We start from the raw sequence: 16,902 nt of genomic DNA, 5'->3' as shown, positions 1-16,902 counted from the left end.
ACAGTCACCAAATGCTCTACACTTACACACTTCCTCACACGGAATAAAAAATAGTAGTAATACTTGTCTATGACCCACATACTCAAAACGAAGAGAAAATTATCCCACTGAGCCATGGATTTGGAGGAATTCTTTTCTAGCCCAGCCCCCAACTTTTTTTTTTTTTTTTGACACGGAGTCTTGCTCTATCGCCAGGCTGGAGTGCAGTGGCACAATCTTGGCTCACTACAACCTCCGCCTCCCGGGTTCAAGTGATTCTCCTGCCTCAGCCTCCCAAGTAGCTGGGATTACAGGCGCCCACCACCATGCCTGGCTAATTTTTTTATTTTTAGTAGAGATGGGGTTTCACCATGTTGGCCAAGATGGTCTTGAACTCTGGACCTCAGGTGATCCGCCTGCCTCAGCCTCCCAAAGAGCTGGGATCAGCCCCCTTTCTAATTCCCTCCTCCAAATGCTCAGCAATGCATGCCTTTCCTCCAAGGGAAACATATTGTTCCATTCTCCTGCAGATGCCCAGGGACCAATGAGCACGGAGCACTTGGCAAAATCAGAAACCTCTGGACCCTTCCTTTCTCCGCCTGAGGCCACCACCCGCTGTAGGCACTGGTTCCATGTCATCGTATATTATTCCATGTAATTGCATAAGGAGAAGTAGGCACAGAAATGGGGGGCCTGGGGGAGGAGAGACTGTCATGTCCACAGTGGTCTTTCCTCAGAGCAGAAACCAAACCCTACTTTTCTGAAACTCTGCTTTTGTGGTGGGGGCTGTAAAGGACATTGCAAGTTAGAGTATGTCCAGTAGAGGGTGATCAGGCTAGGGAGAGGTCTCAGATCCCTCTCCTGTGAAAGATGTTCAGCTTAAAGGGAAAAAAAGTGGGTGTGGTGGGCATTATTGGGAGGGCAGAAAAGCTGTTTCCAGACATGTCAAAGAATCTTATTTTCTTACGCTCTAAACAGCCAAGTGAGCAAAATGAAACAGATTTCTACTCAGTATTTGGACAAACCATGATGGTTACCCAGCATTGCAGGAGAATTCGCCCTGTCAGGATGTCTCCAGCCAGACACTGGTGGAGCCAGGCACCGTGGCTCATGCCTGTAATCCCAACACTTTGGGAGGTCGAGGCGGGAGGATCGCCTGAGCCCAGGAGTTCAAGACCAGCCTGGGAAACATAGTGAGACCCCCTTGTCTCTACAGAAAATACAAAAATTAGCCAGGCGTGGTGGTGCACACCAGTAGTCCCAGCCACTCAGGAGGCTGAGGTAGGAGGATGGCTTAAGCCCAGGAGGGTGAGGCTGCAGTGAGCCATGATGGTGCCACTGCTCTCAGCCTGGGCGACAGAGTGAGACCTTGTCTCAAAAAAAAAAGAAAAAAGAAAAAAAAAAAAAGGCCGAATGCAGTGGCTCACGCCTGTAATCCCAGCACTTTGGGAGGCCGAGGTGGGCGGATCACGAGGTCAGGAGATTGCCACCATCCTGGCTAACACACGGTGAAACCCCGTCTCTACTAAAAATATAAAAAAAAATTAGCCAGGTGTGGTGGCGGGCGCCTGTAGTCCCAGCTACTCGGGAGGCTGAGGCAGGAGAATGGCGTGAACTCGGGAGGCGGGGCTTGCAGTGAGCCAAGATTGTGCCACTGCACTCCAGCCTGGGCGACAGAGGAGACTCCATCTCAAAAAAAAAAAAAAAGAAAGAAAGAAAAAGGAAGAAGGAAGAAGAAGAGGAGGGAGAAGGAGGAGGGGAAGAAGGCAGAGGAGGAGAAGGTGGGAGGAGGAGGAGGGGGAAGAGGAGGAGGGGGAAGAGGAGGAGGGGGAGGAGGAGAGGGGGAGGAGTGGGAGGGGGAAGGGCAGGGAGAGGGGAGAAGGAGGGGGAGGGGAGAGGGAGAAGAAAGAGAAAGAATAGTAGCAGTCATGGCCGGGCGCAGTGGGTCACACCTGTAATCCCAGCACTTTGGGAGGCCCAGGTGGGAGGATCACCAGGTCAGGAGATCGAGACCATCCTGGCTAAAACAGTGAAACCCCATCTCTACTAAAAATACAAAAAATTAGCCGAGCGTGGTGGCGGGCACCTGTAGTCCCAGGTACTCAGGAGGCTGAGGCAGGAAAATCACTCGAACCTGGGAGGCAGAGGTTGCAGGGAGCTGAGATGGCGCCACTGCACTCCAGCCTGGGCGACAGAGCAAGACTCCATCTCAAAAAAAAAAAAATAGTAGTGGTCGGTAGGCCCTGGAAAGATGGTGTGGCAGGAGCTGCATGCAACATGACCACACATCCCTTCCACGTGCCTTTCCAGGAATCGTGGGGCAAGGCCTGGTCACCATGGCAGGGTCACAGTTACCGATGCTGCCCCACTGGGCATGGGCACCATGGTGTGATTCTAGCCAACAATCATCTCTGCAGAAAGCAGGAAAAATCCCCTTGGAAGCATTATAGATGTCTATGTTTATGCCTCATGAGCCCTCAACTGGTTTCAGCTGTTTCAAGCAATCAGTAAGGCTTCCCAAAACTGAAATGACTTAGAGGTCTGTGTCATACTCATCATCACTTTCTTTTTATTAATTTATTAATTAATTAATTTATTTTTTGAGATGGAGTCTCGCTCTGTTGCCTAGGCTGGAGTGCAGTGGCGCGATCTTGGCTCACTGCAAGCTCCGCCTCCTGGGTTCACACCATTCTCCTGCCTCAGCCTCCCGAGTAGCTGGGATTACAGGTGCCCGCCACCACACCCGGCTAATTTTTTGTATTTTTAGTAGAGATGGGGTTTCACCATGTTAGCCAGGATGGCCTCGATCTCCTGACCTCGTGATCCGCCCGCCTCGGCCTCCCAAAGTGCTGGGATTACCGGCATGAGCCACGGCACCCGGCCCCACTTTCTGTCTTTTAAAAAAGTCACTTCTGGTTTATTGAGAAGAGAGCTGACACTTATTGTTGAGAATTCTATCATTCATAATTCAAGCTGCTGTTGCAAGCTGGCTTGATTTTTTTTTAGTGGATAGCCAATGTCTCTCAATTTCCCAGCTTTTTTTTTTTTCCTTCAAAGAGTATTATTTGGGGGGACTGAGATGGAGAATGGGCTTAGCAAACATCAACACTGCTTTAGTTGCAGTTAACACATTAGCCAGATGTCTTCCTCTGCAAGGAATAATTTTGCTACAAACCTCTCTTGCTATTCTGTGGATTTGATATTTTGCAAGGAAAATTGCATTCCTCCATGTCTACAACAGAAATGGTATGTTCCTTGGCGTGACTTGGAAAATGGATAAATTGTTGCCTTTTTGCCTTTCTAGCATGAGAATTCGAATCTTCCATTCCTCAAACTGATTGTGATGTGGATCTGCCTCTTACCCAAGATAAAAAGCAAAATACGTTCCAATGACCAAAGATAACTGTGCCATGAGGGCTCTACTTTTCACATATTTGAAAGGAAATTATGTATAATACTAGACAATAAGTCACTTTTAGAGATAAAGTGCAAATTTAGGTCTCAGTTCTTTTTTTCTTTTTTTTTTTGGGACGGAGTCTCGCTCTGTCACCCAGGCTGGATGGAGTACAGTGGCGCAATCTTGGCTCACTGCAACCTCCGCCTCCCAGGTTCATGCCATTCTCCTGCCTCAGCCTCCTGAGTACCTGGGACTACAGGCGCCTGCCACCATGCCCAGCTAATTTTTTGTAATTTTTAGTAGAGACGGGGTTTCACCGTGTTAGCCAGGATGGTCTCAATCTCCTGACCTCGTGATCCACCCACCTCGGCCTCCCAAAGTGCTGGGATTACAGGCATGAGCCACCTCGCCAGGCCAAGGGTCTCAGTTCTTAAGTTAATGCCTTTGTGTCCTAGAACAGAGTTCAGCTGAACCAACCTCTTCAGTCGATTCCAGCCTGTGAGGTTTCAGTTCTGAAATAAACAAGAGCTGAATATAGAATGGTATGCTAGACTTTGGAGACTTAGAAGTGGGTGATGGGAGGGAATGAGGGATAAAAAAAACTACATATTGGATACGATATATACTATTCTCGTGAGGTATAAACTAAAATCTCAGACTTCACCACTATACAATTCATTCATGGCACCAAAAACTACTTGTACCCCCAAAAGCTGTTAAAATTATATATATATATACACTTTTTTTTTTGAGACAGAGTCTCATTCTGTTGCCCAGGCTGGAGTGCAGTGGTGCGATCTCGGCTCACTGCAACCTCCAACTCCCAGGTTCAAGCGATTCTCCTGCCTCAGCCTCCCAAGTAGTTGGGACTACAGGCGCCCGCCACCACGCCCGGCTAAGTTTTTTTGTATTTTTAGTAGAGACGGGGTTTCACAGTGTTAGCCAAGGCAGTCTCAATCTCCTGATCTTGTGATCCACCCACCTCGGCCTCCCAAAGTGCTGGGACTACAGGCGTGAGCCACCGCACCTGGCCTAAAATATATACTTTGAAAAAATAAAACAAAACAAGAGCTAAAGCTAAGAGGATGTACCTTGGATTTTATCATGTTTCCTGATGGATGGATGGGTTTTCATTCTATTTTTCACCAGTTTGTATAATTGAGCACCTCTCCCTCTCCCTCTCCTCCCTCTCCTCCCTCTCCTCCCTCTCCTCTCCCTCTCTCTCTCTCAGAAAAAGCAGCTCTGGAGGAGGGGTGACTGCCCAAGTAAGGTGTTAGGAGACCCGGGCAGGGCTGGATTCTCATCCTATGCTGTGTGCTTTCTACGACTTAGAGCAAAGCTCAGTAAACTTTTCCTACAGACAGACAGATAGTAAATTTTTCAGTTTTATGGGCCATACAGTCTCCATCATAACTACACAACTTTGACAGTGCAGCAGAGAATCAGCCAAAGGCAGTATGTGAACAAATCAATGTGACCGAATGCCAATTAAAGCTTCATTTGTGAAGAGTAAAACTTAAAATGGATCATGAAACATTGTTCTTTAGTTTTTTTCAACTATTTAAAAATGCAAAATGGTTATTCTTTGTTCACAGGCTGTACACATTAGGCCACAGGCTGGACTCAGCCCGGGGCTCATAGCTTATAGACCATTGACTAGGGGACTTAAAGGACAGTTTTGACATAAATAGTCTCTATCGTCTTACGCTCTCAACTCTGACTTCACATCGTATCATCACTATACTTACCCTCTACTGCCTCCTTTTTAAAATTTCATTTTCTATCATAAAAAGTAAGACATAGCCGGGCGCGGTGGCTCACGCCTGTAATCCCAGCACTTTGGGAGGCCGAGGCGGGCGGATCACGAGGTCAGGAGATGAAGACCATCCTGGCTAACACGGTGAAACCCCGTCTCTATTAAAAATACAAAAAATTAGCTGGGCGAGGTGGCGGGTGCCTGTAGTCCCAGCTACGCGGAAGGCTGAGGCAGGAGAATGGTGGGAACCCCGGGGGGCGGAGCCTGCAGTGAGCCGAGATCGCGCCACTGCATTCCAGCCTGGGTGAAAGAGCAAGACTCCTTCTCAAAAAAAAAAAAAAAAAGTAAGACATAGTAAAAAGAGTGAAATATCCTTCTCTTCCCACCCATATTTTACCCTATATTCTCTTTCAACAACCTAGCGGGTCTTCGTCATGCAATTAGTGCTGAAAAGCTCAGAACTTGAGATACAAATCTTCTTCAACCTCACAGAGTTTCGTGATCTCCACTCCGGCTGTTCTGCCACAGTGAAATAGGACTCGATGCTCAATCTTAACTTTTGTCCCCAAACCAAGTGCTTAAGATATCATGTTTTACCTTTCTATAGATGCCAAAAATGGTTCCAATGGACACAAGGCAATCGATGTTGGAAGATCCATCAAGGGGATCAAAACAGACCACATATTTACCCTGAGCACAGAAAAAAGAAAAACAACCTTAAAATGTTATAGCAAGATACACTAAAGGCGTATACATACATTAGGGAGTAAGAATGGAAATTTAGAGGAAAGTTAAAAAAATGTGGGTCTTATTTATTTATACCGTCATGGAAGGTATGAGATGGCATACAGAATGCACAGATACACACACACGCACAAGACTATTAAACAGAGAAAACACCACTTAGGAGGTGCAGATGAAGGTAATGGAATACAGATAAGTCATGATTTCCTACATTGTTGATAGAGTCAAATCATAATTTTGCACTGAGTTTCCTGGCAGCCAAAGGAAAAAGAAGGTTAGTCACTCATTTTCCTTTATTCATAAGGAAAAAAATAATTCCTTAGGTGAAGCAGAGACTTTGCTAGGGTTGAGAGCTGTAAGAAATTTCTCATGGAGGTCTTACAGATGCCCCTTGAGGTTGGGGTGCATAGAGTTTCCAAAAATATCCTGGCTGGGCACGGTGGCTCATGCCTAATCCTAGCATTTTGGGAGGCTAAGATGGGAGGATTGCTTGAGCCCAGGAGTTGGAGACCAGCCTGGGCAGCATAGAGCGACTCCTTCTGTTAAAAAAAAAAAAATTCAATTAGCTGGGCATGATGCTGCACATCCGTAGTCCCGGTTACTCAAGAAGCTGAGACAGGAGGTATCACTTGAGCCCAGGAGTTCGAGGCTGCAGTGAGCCATGACTGTGCACTCCAGTCTGGGTAACAGAATGAGGCCCTGTCTCTAAAAACAAAACTAAACAAAACAAATTTCTAGTGTAATTCCCTAATTGTCAGTGGTAGTGGGACTAGCACAGATTCCTGTTTTGAGTGGGATTTTCAGTGGTGTGCCGGAGCTGGCCAGTATCGGCTCTCAAGAGCTAACTGTGTACATCTCTTCCCAACTCTGCCTTCAGTGATGTCACATTGGTAGCTTAAAATCAACGATGGGAGAGTATTCACACCATTCACAGAGGCAAGTGGACATATCAGAGACTTGTTTGTTTGCTTTGAGACCCAGTTTACCAGCACATCACTGGGAGTTTTCCATCTCCAAATTAGCCACTTTACAATGTGGTTTTTAAATGTCTGTAGCAGATTAACATGATTCCCTGCCTTCTTGCTCTTCACAGACCACCCTCACTAATGCAGGAGGAACTGGAAACTGGAACACAGGAAACTGCCTATCATGAGGGCCCACGGTAGACAGAGAAGTCCGGCATGAGTGATGAAGAATATTAAACAACAAATCTAAGCCATATGCCTAAAGCTGCCAAAGACCTTGAAATGCCCAGCTGAGAAAAACATGAACTTCAAGTCTGGCATGTAGGGCTATTTTAGGAATGATGAAAAACAACTTCATCAGATGTGGCTCCTGCCCTCTTAATAGGGTGAGGACAGGCAGCCTCTTCATCTTCTCATTGTTTTTTCCTAATTCTAATCCTTCATGTTCCCAGTTCCTCTCAAACTGGGAAAGATAGTAAGCCCATATAACTGTGCTTCTAATCTCAGAAGTTTTGTTTTCTAATTACGATTGTTGTTTTATAAAAGCTGGGAATACTCTTTCATTTAACAATCTTTCTCAACAGTCATTTGTTGTTGAGGCCCTCCAATGTGCCAGGCATTGCACTAGACACTGGGACACAGAGACAAATAAGATTCATTTTCTGCTCTCAAAAAGCGGAGACAAGGCCGGGTGTGGTGGCTCACACCTACAATCCCAGCACTTTGGGAGGCCGAGGTGGGTGGGTCACTTGAGGTCAGGAGTTCAAGACCAGCCTGGCCAACATGGTGAAACCTCGTCTCTACTAAAAGTACAAAAATTAGCCAGGTATGGTGGCGGGAACCTGTAATCCTAGCTACTCAGGAGGCTGAGGCAGGAGAATCGCTTGAACCCAGGAGGCGGAGGTTGCAGTGAGCCAAGATCACACCACTGTACTCCAGACTGGGCAACGAGAGCAAAACACTGTCTCAAAAAAAAAAAAAAAAAAAAAAAAGAAGCGAGACAGACCAATAGGGACTCCAATGCGTGCATCAGGGGTGGAAGTTTCAAGCAGTCTAGGTCAACAGAAGGGTCAGTGTGAAGGTCAGGAATTTGGTGGATAAGGATGTAGTAAAAGAGGTGGCCAACAGAAGCTGGGGTTTGAGAGCCTTAAACATGGCAATAAAAAGTTAGAAATGGAGATGAGTTTGTGGGAGTCCACTGGAGAGAGGGCAGCATGAGCCATGGCACTCATCTGCACAGCGGCGCAGGGAGGATTCAAGAGATGGCAGCAGTGAGATGGAAGCTGTGGAAAGACCACAGCACAGATCTAGAGGGACTCCCAGAAACCCAGCTCAGCTGAACAAGTGGAGTCAGTTATGAAGCTGGGAAGAAGACCGGCTACATTAAAACCCTCAATGGTGGAAGTACGGACCCACCCTTTTCTCCGGTTCCACTATGATGGCGTGTTCATCTTCTTCTGACACGAGAACGCACGTGGCAAAGGATGACTTTAACATGTTCATAACCAGGTCGTTGGAGAGGACGTCCAGCTTCTTAACTTGATCACCTGTCACGTTGGTAGAACCAGCAATGCCATAGCTACAGGGAACAAAAGCCACAAAAAATAAGCCGTGACCACCAGAATATGTAAATGTGTCCATAAACCCACCAAAAGTGAGTGTTCGGTAAGATTTAGAAGAAAAGGTTCATGTCCTTTGCAGGCACATGGATGAAGCTGGAACCCATCATTCTCAGCAAACTAACACAGGAACAGAAAACCAAACACCACATGTTCTCACTCATAAATGGGAGTTGAACAATGAGAACACATAGACACAGAGAGGGGAACATCACACACTGGGGCCTGTCAGGGAGTTGGGGACTAGGGGAGGGAGAGCATTAGGAGAAATACCTAACGTAGATGACAGATTGATGGGTGCAGCTAACCACCATGGCATGTGTATACCTATGTAACAAACCTGCACATTCTGCACATGTATCCGAGAACTTAAAGTATAATAATAATTAAAAAAAAAAGGGCCAGGCGCAGTGGCTCACGCCTGTAATCCCAGCACTTTGGGAGACCAAGGTGGGCGGATCACCAGGTCAGGAGATCGAGACCATCATGGCTAACACGGTGAAACCCCATCTGTACTAAAAATACAAAAAATTAGCCGGGCGTGGTGGCAGGCGCCTGTAGTCCCAGCTACTTGGGAGGCTGAGGCAGGAGAATGGCGTGAACCCAGGAAGTAGAGCTTGCAATGAGCCGAGATCGCACCACTGCACTCCAGCCTGGGCGACAGAGCAAGATTCTGTCTCAAAAAAAAAAAAAAAGGATTTAGAAGAAAGGAAGGAGGACATACAGCTTGGGAGAACAAGGCAGGAAGGGTGATGGTCCCTCTGGATAGACCCTAGAGAGGAGGAGATGCTATCATCCGCCTCTTCACCTCGAACCTGTCACAGTGCCCTGCACACTTTTGTGGTTAAATCAGTGTTTCTTAACTTTGTTTTCATTGTGGTTCCCCTAGGGAACTTTTTAGAACATTTTTCCTCAACCATACTCCTCCATGAAATTTTTTTAATACTACAGATATAGTGAATATCTGTTTATTGCAGTTTGTGTCTCAGTGCTTTTTACGTAAAAAGCTTGCGAGTGTTTTTGGTTTTGCCCAGAAAGAACCAATGTTGGCCCCCAAACACATGGGTTAAATGAATCAATAGAGAGACCCAGCAAGCAAGGAAGCCTGGGTCGGGGGTAGCCTGAGTTGCGAGCCAAGCCAAGGGGTTTATGGCTTTATAACTAAAAAGACCCTAAAAGAAACAAAGCACCAACTGGCCCTATGGCCTCATTTCCTAGAGGAGAAAACTCAGACCCCGAGACTCCTGTGGACTTCTCCACACAGGCAGAGGGTGGAGGCGAGATGCCGCCTGTGACTCCCAGGCCAGGGCTCTCTTGGTGACACCCCGGGCCCCTGGCAGGAGTCCTAGGGCACGGAAGTTGCAGGGATCCTGGAGTTTTCACTATTTTTAAGCTCCCTGCAAGTCAGTAATTGTAGAATTCCCAGAATCCAGTGGCTTGTCCAAACGCAGCCTAGCTCGTTAGACTTAGAGAAGCAGCAGGTTGTCATAGCCTGGGGTTGCCCTGAACACAGAAAGGAGGGAGACGTCTCACAGGAAGGATGCACAGAGCAAGGTGAGAGCCTTGAGGTGGGAAGGGAAAAAGATGGGTCTTTGAAGACACCAGCAAGCCGCTGAAAGCGGGTGGTAAAGTCACACCCCCGCCTTTGGCCAGGATGGCGATGTGCGCTCGCCTGGGAACTGATGGTCCCTGATCCAGTGGCCGTGACTGCTTCAGCTCCTGCAAGTGCATTTGCCCAAAACATAACTCGCTGTGTCTGGCTGGGCAAAGCTGAGCCCCTCCTAGAAACCGTCCAAACCCACACTCCTGGTCCGGCCTGACTATCTCAGGAGCTAGCTCTGGCTGTCTTCTCGGGCCCGCTTGTCAGCGTCTTTCAGCCACTTTTGGCATCATTCCCTTTCCAGCGTGCAAAGCACGTCTCATCCCACCAGCCCTCCTCCTGCTGCTTCTCTTTTCACCCATCACTCCTATTTCATGAATAAAAGACCAAGATATCTATCGAGCTTTGAGCTGCACCCCGTGTCTCTGGGCTTTCGATTCTATTTCCACATAATCTTTTTCTGACCCCAATTGTGAGGCTGAGGCTTGTGCAGGAAGAAGGCAGCCAAAATCTGGGAGGCCAGAGGGACTTGGCAGGGCCCACCAGCTCAAATGCAGCTCCCTCGGTGACCCCACTAGAAGCAGTGCTCTCTCCTTCCCAGCCTGAGAGTTGCACTGTCAAAGTCACTTTATGATTATTTTTATTTTTATTATTATTACTTTTATGGAGACAGTGTCACTGAGTTGTCCAGGCTGGTGTGCAGTTGTGTGATCTTGGCTCACTGCAACCTCCGCCTCCCAGGTTCAAGCGATTCTCGTGCCTCACCCTCCTGAGTAGCTGGGACTATAGCCGTATGCCACCACATCCAGCTAATTTTTGTATTTTTAGTACAGACAGGGTTTCACCACGTTGGCCAGGCTGGTCTCGAACTCCTGACCTCAAGTGATCCACCCACCTCAGCTTTCCAAAGTGCTAGGATTACAGGCATGAGCCACCGTGCCCAGCTCACTGTCAAAGTCACTTCTGATTCCGGAGGGCAAATAGCACCGATGGACCAGAAGAAGGGCTTCAAGGCAGAGACCAGGTCCAGGCCTCAGCTCCCAGGCTCCCCTGCTCTTTCAGAGCCTCCCTCCCTTTCCCATGTGTCCAAAGAGGGAAGTGAAGTCCGCCCCCACGCGGCTGTCAGAGGATTGCATGAGACAACATACACAAAAGGCTTAGCACTAATAGGTGCAGCCTGACAGGGACAACTCAGGGGGCCAGGAGGGCTGGGCAGAGGGGCCGAAGGCACTGGACACGGATGAGGCACTGAGGCAGGTGCAGAAGGAAAGTCCTATATTATGCTTTGGCCCAAGTTCCATCTGCTCAGTCACTTCCCTCAGGAACACTCAGGCCATGTGGTCTCTTTTACTCAAAAACTTCCTAGACAGCTGTCTTAGTGCTCATTTATTCCACAAATATTCACCGGGGACCTGCTGTGCACGGGGAACCGTTCTAGATGCTGGGGTTACAGTGCTGAAAACGGTAGATCAGATCCTGCCCTTGTGGAGCGTATATTCTATTGGGGTGAGACAAACAAGAAATAAGTAAGTGTTTTGGAATGAAAAAGATATGTCAGATAGTGACAGGTGCTCGCTGACATAAAACAAAAACAAGGTGACAGGAGAGGGAGATGAGAGGCTAGATGGTTAATTTAGATGGTCAGGAAGATCTCTAGGTGGGGGCATTCAAGCTGAATGGTACTTTGAATGTTTTTCATAAGAATGGGAGGAAATAGGCTGGGCACGGTGGCTCATGCCTGTAATCCCAGCACTTTGGGAGGCCGAGGTGGGTGGATCCACCTGAGGTCAGGAGATCGAGACCAGCCTGATCAACATGGTGAAGCCCTATCTCTACTAAAAACACAAAAAATCAGCCGGGCATGGTGGCGGGCACCTGTAGTCCCAGCTACTCAGGAGGCTGAGGCAGAAGAAAGACGTGAACCCGGGAGGCAGAGCTTGAAGTGAGCCAAGATTGTGCCACTGCACTCCAGCCTGGGCGGCAGAGCAAGACTCCATCTCAAAAAAAAAAAAAAAAAAAAAAAAAAAAAGAATGGGAGGAAATGGGCCAGGCACGGTGGCTCATGCCTGTAATCCCAGCTCTTTGGGAGGCCAAGGTGGGTGGATCATCTGAGGTCAGGAAATCGAGACCAGCCTGACTTATATGGTGAAGTCCTATCTCTACTAAATACATAAAAATTAGCTGGGCTTGGTGGCACATGTCTGTAATCCCAGCTACTTGGGAAGCTGAGGCAGGAGAATCCCTTGAACGCAGGAGGCGGAGGTTGCAGTGAGCCAAGATCGCACCATTGCACTCCAGCCTGGGCAACAAGAACGAAACGCTGTCTCAAAAAAATTAAAAAAAAAAAAAGAATGGGAGGAAATGAAAAGGCCCTAAAGGAGCCCAAATAAGTCACCTAGTAATGACTCCAGAGAAGAGCTGTATGTTAGCAATTTAGCCAAAGGAAACAGTAAGTTCATTTTTCACATATTTCCAAATGGAAGGGAGTGGTTACTATGTGCACATTTATACAAGTAAAGCCTGAGGTCTTTTTCCTGTGATGCCTGGATCCAGGAAGCATCTAAATTCAGAGAGAGGAGACCGGAGGGAGAAAGTCCTTGTAAGCCTGGCTCTGATTTGCAGTACTCCTGGGCCGGCCCCACCAGCCAGGGAGAGACAAGTTATCCTGTAACTGTGTCCCAAACACAGGGGCACCGTGACTTGTTTTGTGGGATTAAATGAAAGTAGGCTATTTCCTGATGCAGTGGACTGCATTTTCCGAGCTTGCAAACTCAGCAGTTGGCCAGATTAAAGTGAGAAGCAAATTCTGTTGCCCCAGATCATGCCCAGACCTATGAGAGGTTACAGTCGGTGTCAGGGTGGGACACTTGGCAAGTCATGACCACCAGCCAGGCCTCCCCACTGCCATTCCAAGAGTCTCAGATGGCTCCTACCCTTGGCACACGGAGAAACCAACACAGAGAAGCCGAGGGCCACAGAAGGGGTGGTACACCCTGTTCACGATGGCAGGCTTGTGGGGCCACACAGCACTCTGCAAGGATGCATGGCACAGGGTCCTCAGCACCTGCATGGACAGGGCTGCCCGCATCCACCAAGCCATGCAGGGCCCTTGCGACAGAACTGACGTGGCTGCCCGCGTTCACCAAACCACGCAGGACCCTCAGCACCTGCGTGGACAGGGCTGCCTGCATCCACCAAACCACACAGGGCCTTTAGCACCTGCACGGATGGGGCCTTCTGCGTCCAGCTCAGCACCTGGATGGAGAGAGCCGCCTGCATCCACCAAACCACACAGGCCCCTCAGCACTGCACGGACGGGGCCACCTGCGTCCACCAAACCACGGCAGGAAATGGGCTCCACCTACTTCAGGTTTCCATGACACCACTGGGTGGTGACAGATGTGTTAAGCTGGTTCCTGCCCCTTTCTTGGGAACACCTCTTCTCTTTACCCCCAGTAAGGGTCCCTCCCCTCTTCTAGCAGCAAGGATTCTTCTCCAGCTATCCTCCAGTTGTTTTTGAAGTGTAAAAGAACACATGAAGATAGATTACTCTGGGCTCCTCCAACTCAATGTTCACGTACTTTATAACTTTGCTAAGATATCTTGAGGGAAGGCTTCTCCTGGTTAATCCTGGCGTTAGGAAAACCTTCCAGAAAAGCACAGGAAAAGGATCCTAAGGTAGAAACAGTGAGTCAAGAGAATAAACTCCCCCGGCTGCCAGCCAACTATGCTGCCATGTTGATAGCAACAATGTTCGCGTGTCCATCATGTCTCCAGGTCTCCTCTGAGCCGCAGTGAGTTAAGCTGGCCACATCCCGTGCTGGTCACACCACCCTGGCTTAGTCCTGTCGGGGCTGCACAGCCACAATGAGCAGTCAGGACCAGACGCAGGCTCCATCAAGCCTCCCCCATCACACCTCGGGGACCCTAAGAAGGGCTTGAGATTTCCCCAAGTAACACGTTTACACAGGTCAATGAAAAGTCGCAAGCAGGCAAGGCTTCTGTGATTCTGATAGAGGAAAAAAGTTCTCAGAAACAAGCTCAAGGACTTAATTAGCTGAAGATCACATGCAGTTTATTTTCTCCATGAGTTTTCAGAAGCCCCCTTAGAAATAATAAATGTCTGGCCAGGCGCAGTGGCTCACGCCTGAAATCCCAGCACTTTGGGAGGCTAAGGTGGGCGGATCACCTGAGGTCAGGAGTTCGAGACCAGCCTGGCCAACATGGTGAAATCCCATCTCTACTAAAAATACAAAAATTGGCGGGTCACGGTGGCTCACACCTGTAATCCCGACACTTTGGGAGGCTGAGGCAGGTGGATCACCTGAGGCTGGGAGTTCAAGACCAGCCTGATCAATGTGGAGAAACCCTGTTTCTACTAAAAATACAAACTCAGCTGGGTATGGTGGTGAGTGCCTGTAATCCCAGCTACTCAGGAGGCTGAGGCAGGAGAATCGCTTGAACCCAGGAGGCAGAGGTTGCAGTAAGCTGAGATCACGCTATTGCACTCCAGCCTGGGCAACAAGAGCTAAACTCCATCTCAAAAAAAAAAAAAATTAGCCGGGCGTGGTGGCAGGCGCCTGTAATCCCAGCTGCTCAGGAGGCTGAGACAGGAGAGTCACCTGAACCCGGGAGGTGGAGGTTGCAGTGAGCCGAGATCACACCACTGCACTCCAGCCTGGGCAACAAAGAGTGAAATTCCGCCTCAGAAAGAAAAAGAAAAGAAATAATAAATGTCTGCCTGCTGACAGTCATCATTCCTCAAAGGCCCTGAAGGATAGAGTAACAAGAGCATTCACTCTATATTCCAATCACCACCTAGAGAGGGCGGGCTCAGCTGCCTAGAGTCAATAGCAGGTGTGGGTCTCAGCTCCTGGTGAGACAGCCCTGAGCCCTAGCGAATGCAGCGGCTGCCATCCCCCGCCTGAAGTTCTAGGAAGACTCGAGGAGAGCCCAGTGGAGCCAGAAGCCCATCCTGCCTTGAAAGGTGTTTCCAGGAGGCAGCTGTGAACCAGAGGTGATGACACCAACTACCCTCCAAGGGACTCAACTGGAGCCTTGCACACACCACCCGGCTCCCTTCTAGATCAGCTCCCAATTTGCCATTCCCTGGGGATGGGATAAGGCAGCAAATGAGGCTGCAGGGATATGGGAAACCATCACACGACCCTGTCCAAAAAAGCCTTCCCCAGGCCAACTGTGCCTTACAATTAAAGGAGAAGAACAGGTGAAATGGCCAAGACATGGGCTGAACTGAGCGAGCTGTAAACCTCCAGGCCTAGCTCCCTTCCCCCACCTCCCTCCCCTGCTCTGCCCCCCAGCCCCGCTGCCAGAAAAAGAGTCAGCAGTAGCAGTCGGGGGCTGATCATGCAGGGGCAGGGAGGGCAATTTTGATTGAGCCAGTGACTTGATCTGCCAAGGAAATGTTTTCTGAATAAAAGTTATCACAGAGGTGGCCAGACACAGTGGCTCATGCCTGTGATCCCAACATTTTGGGAGGCCAAGGCATGTGGATCACTTGAGGACAGGAGTTTGAGACCAGCCTGCCAACATGGTCAAAGCCCACCTCTACTAAAAATACAAAAATTAGCCAGGTGTGGTGGCACATGCCTGTAATCCCAGCTACTTGGAAGGCCGAGGCACAAGAATTGCTTGAACCCAGGAGGCAAAGGTTGTAGTGAGCCAAGATCACACCACTGCACTCTAGACTGGGCCAAGAAGACTGTCTCAAAAAAAAAAAAAAAAAAAAAAAAATTATCATAGAGGGGAAAGGCAACATTGTGAGGTTTTCTCCACCTTTTCTGTATTGGGCCTAAGAGGAGAAATGTCAGAGCATAAGGACCAAAGTGGCTTGAGGCCTTCCTTGAGAAGTAGCAGGCAGCAGCAAGAGAACAGGGCACCTGCTGAGGCCAGAGCACCACTGGCCGCTACTGTTGGCAAAGGAATTTAAATGCCCCGCACCTCACAGCAAGGAGGCCAGACCGGCTGCATAGACCCCAGAGCCCCGCCCGAATCAGGGCACAGTGTTGCACAAATGTCAGCTACTTCCAGGCATGTGTGAATCAACAGGTGGCTTTCAAACCACGGCCGAAAATTCTAGGACATGCTTTTAAATTGCACTGTTCCAGAGACCTGGATATTTGGTTTCCATATATCCAAGTTGAAGCTGAGATTTTCTTGAGAATAGCAAAGAGAACAATGATGAGGAAACACTAATCATGATTTATACTATATTTATATACACTTTAAAATCTCGTTCTATTGAGAGGTGACAGTGTGTTGGCAGTCCTCACAGCCCTCGCTTGCTCTCGGAGCCTCCTCTGCCTGGGCTCCCACTTTGGCGGCACTTGAGGAGCCCTTCAGCCCACCGCTGCACTGTGGGAGCCCCTTTCTGGGCTGGCCAAGGCGGGAGCCGGCTCCCTCAGCTTGCAGGGAGGTGTGGAGGGAGAGGCGCGAGCGGGAACCGGGGCTGCACGTGACGCTTGCGGGCCAGCTGGAGTTCCGGGTGGGCGTGGGCTTGGCGGGCCCCCCAACTTGGAGCAGCCGGCCGGCCCTGCCGGCCCTGGGCAATGAGGGGCTTAGCACCCAGGCCGGCGGCTGCGGAGGGTGTACTGGGTCCCCCAGCAGTGCCGACCCACCAGCACTGCGCTCGATTTCTCACCGGACCTTAGCTGCCTTCCCACGGGGCAGGGCTCGGGACCTGCAGCCTGCCATGCCTGAGCCTCCCACCTGCTCCATGGGCTCCTGTGCGGCCCGAGCCTCCCGGACGAGCGCCACCCCCTGCTCCACAGCACCCAGTCCCATCGACCACCCAAGGGCTGAGGAGTGCGAGCGCACGGCAC

The 16,902-nt window shown here is 49.3% G+C and overlaps 1 protein-coding gene across 2 annotated transcripts in view; it reads right to left on the bottom strand.

Annotated features, from left to right (window-relative positions):
- FBP1 (fructose-bisphosphatase 1) overlaps nt 1-16,902 on the bottom strand; it is a 38,350-nt gene that overhangs the window by 9,887 nt on the left and 11,561 nt on the right. For both annotated transcript variants that reach the window (XM_030800898.1, XM_030800935.1), the window contains exons 2-3: nt 8,258-8,420; nt 5,730-5,822 (exon numbers count right to left, since the gene is read on the bottom strand). In XM_030800898.1, the coding sequence (XP_030656758.1) occupies nt 5,730-5,822; nt 8,258-8,420 (256 nt within the window). The remainder of the gene's footprint in view (nt 1-5,729; nt 5,823-8,257; nt 8,421-16,902) is intronic.

The sequence above is a fragment of the Nomascus leucogenys genome, chromosome 1a (genome assembly GCF_006542625.1).
Source record: "Nomascus leucogenys isolate Asia chromosome 1a, Asia_NLE_v1, whole genome shotgun sequence".
Taxonomy (NCBI): Eukaryota; Metazoa; Chordata; class Mammalia; order Primates; family Hylobatidae; genus Nomascus; species Nomascus leucogenys.
Note: the sequence above shows the minus strand (reverse complement) of the source record. Positions and strands in the feature narration are given on the sequence as shown.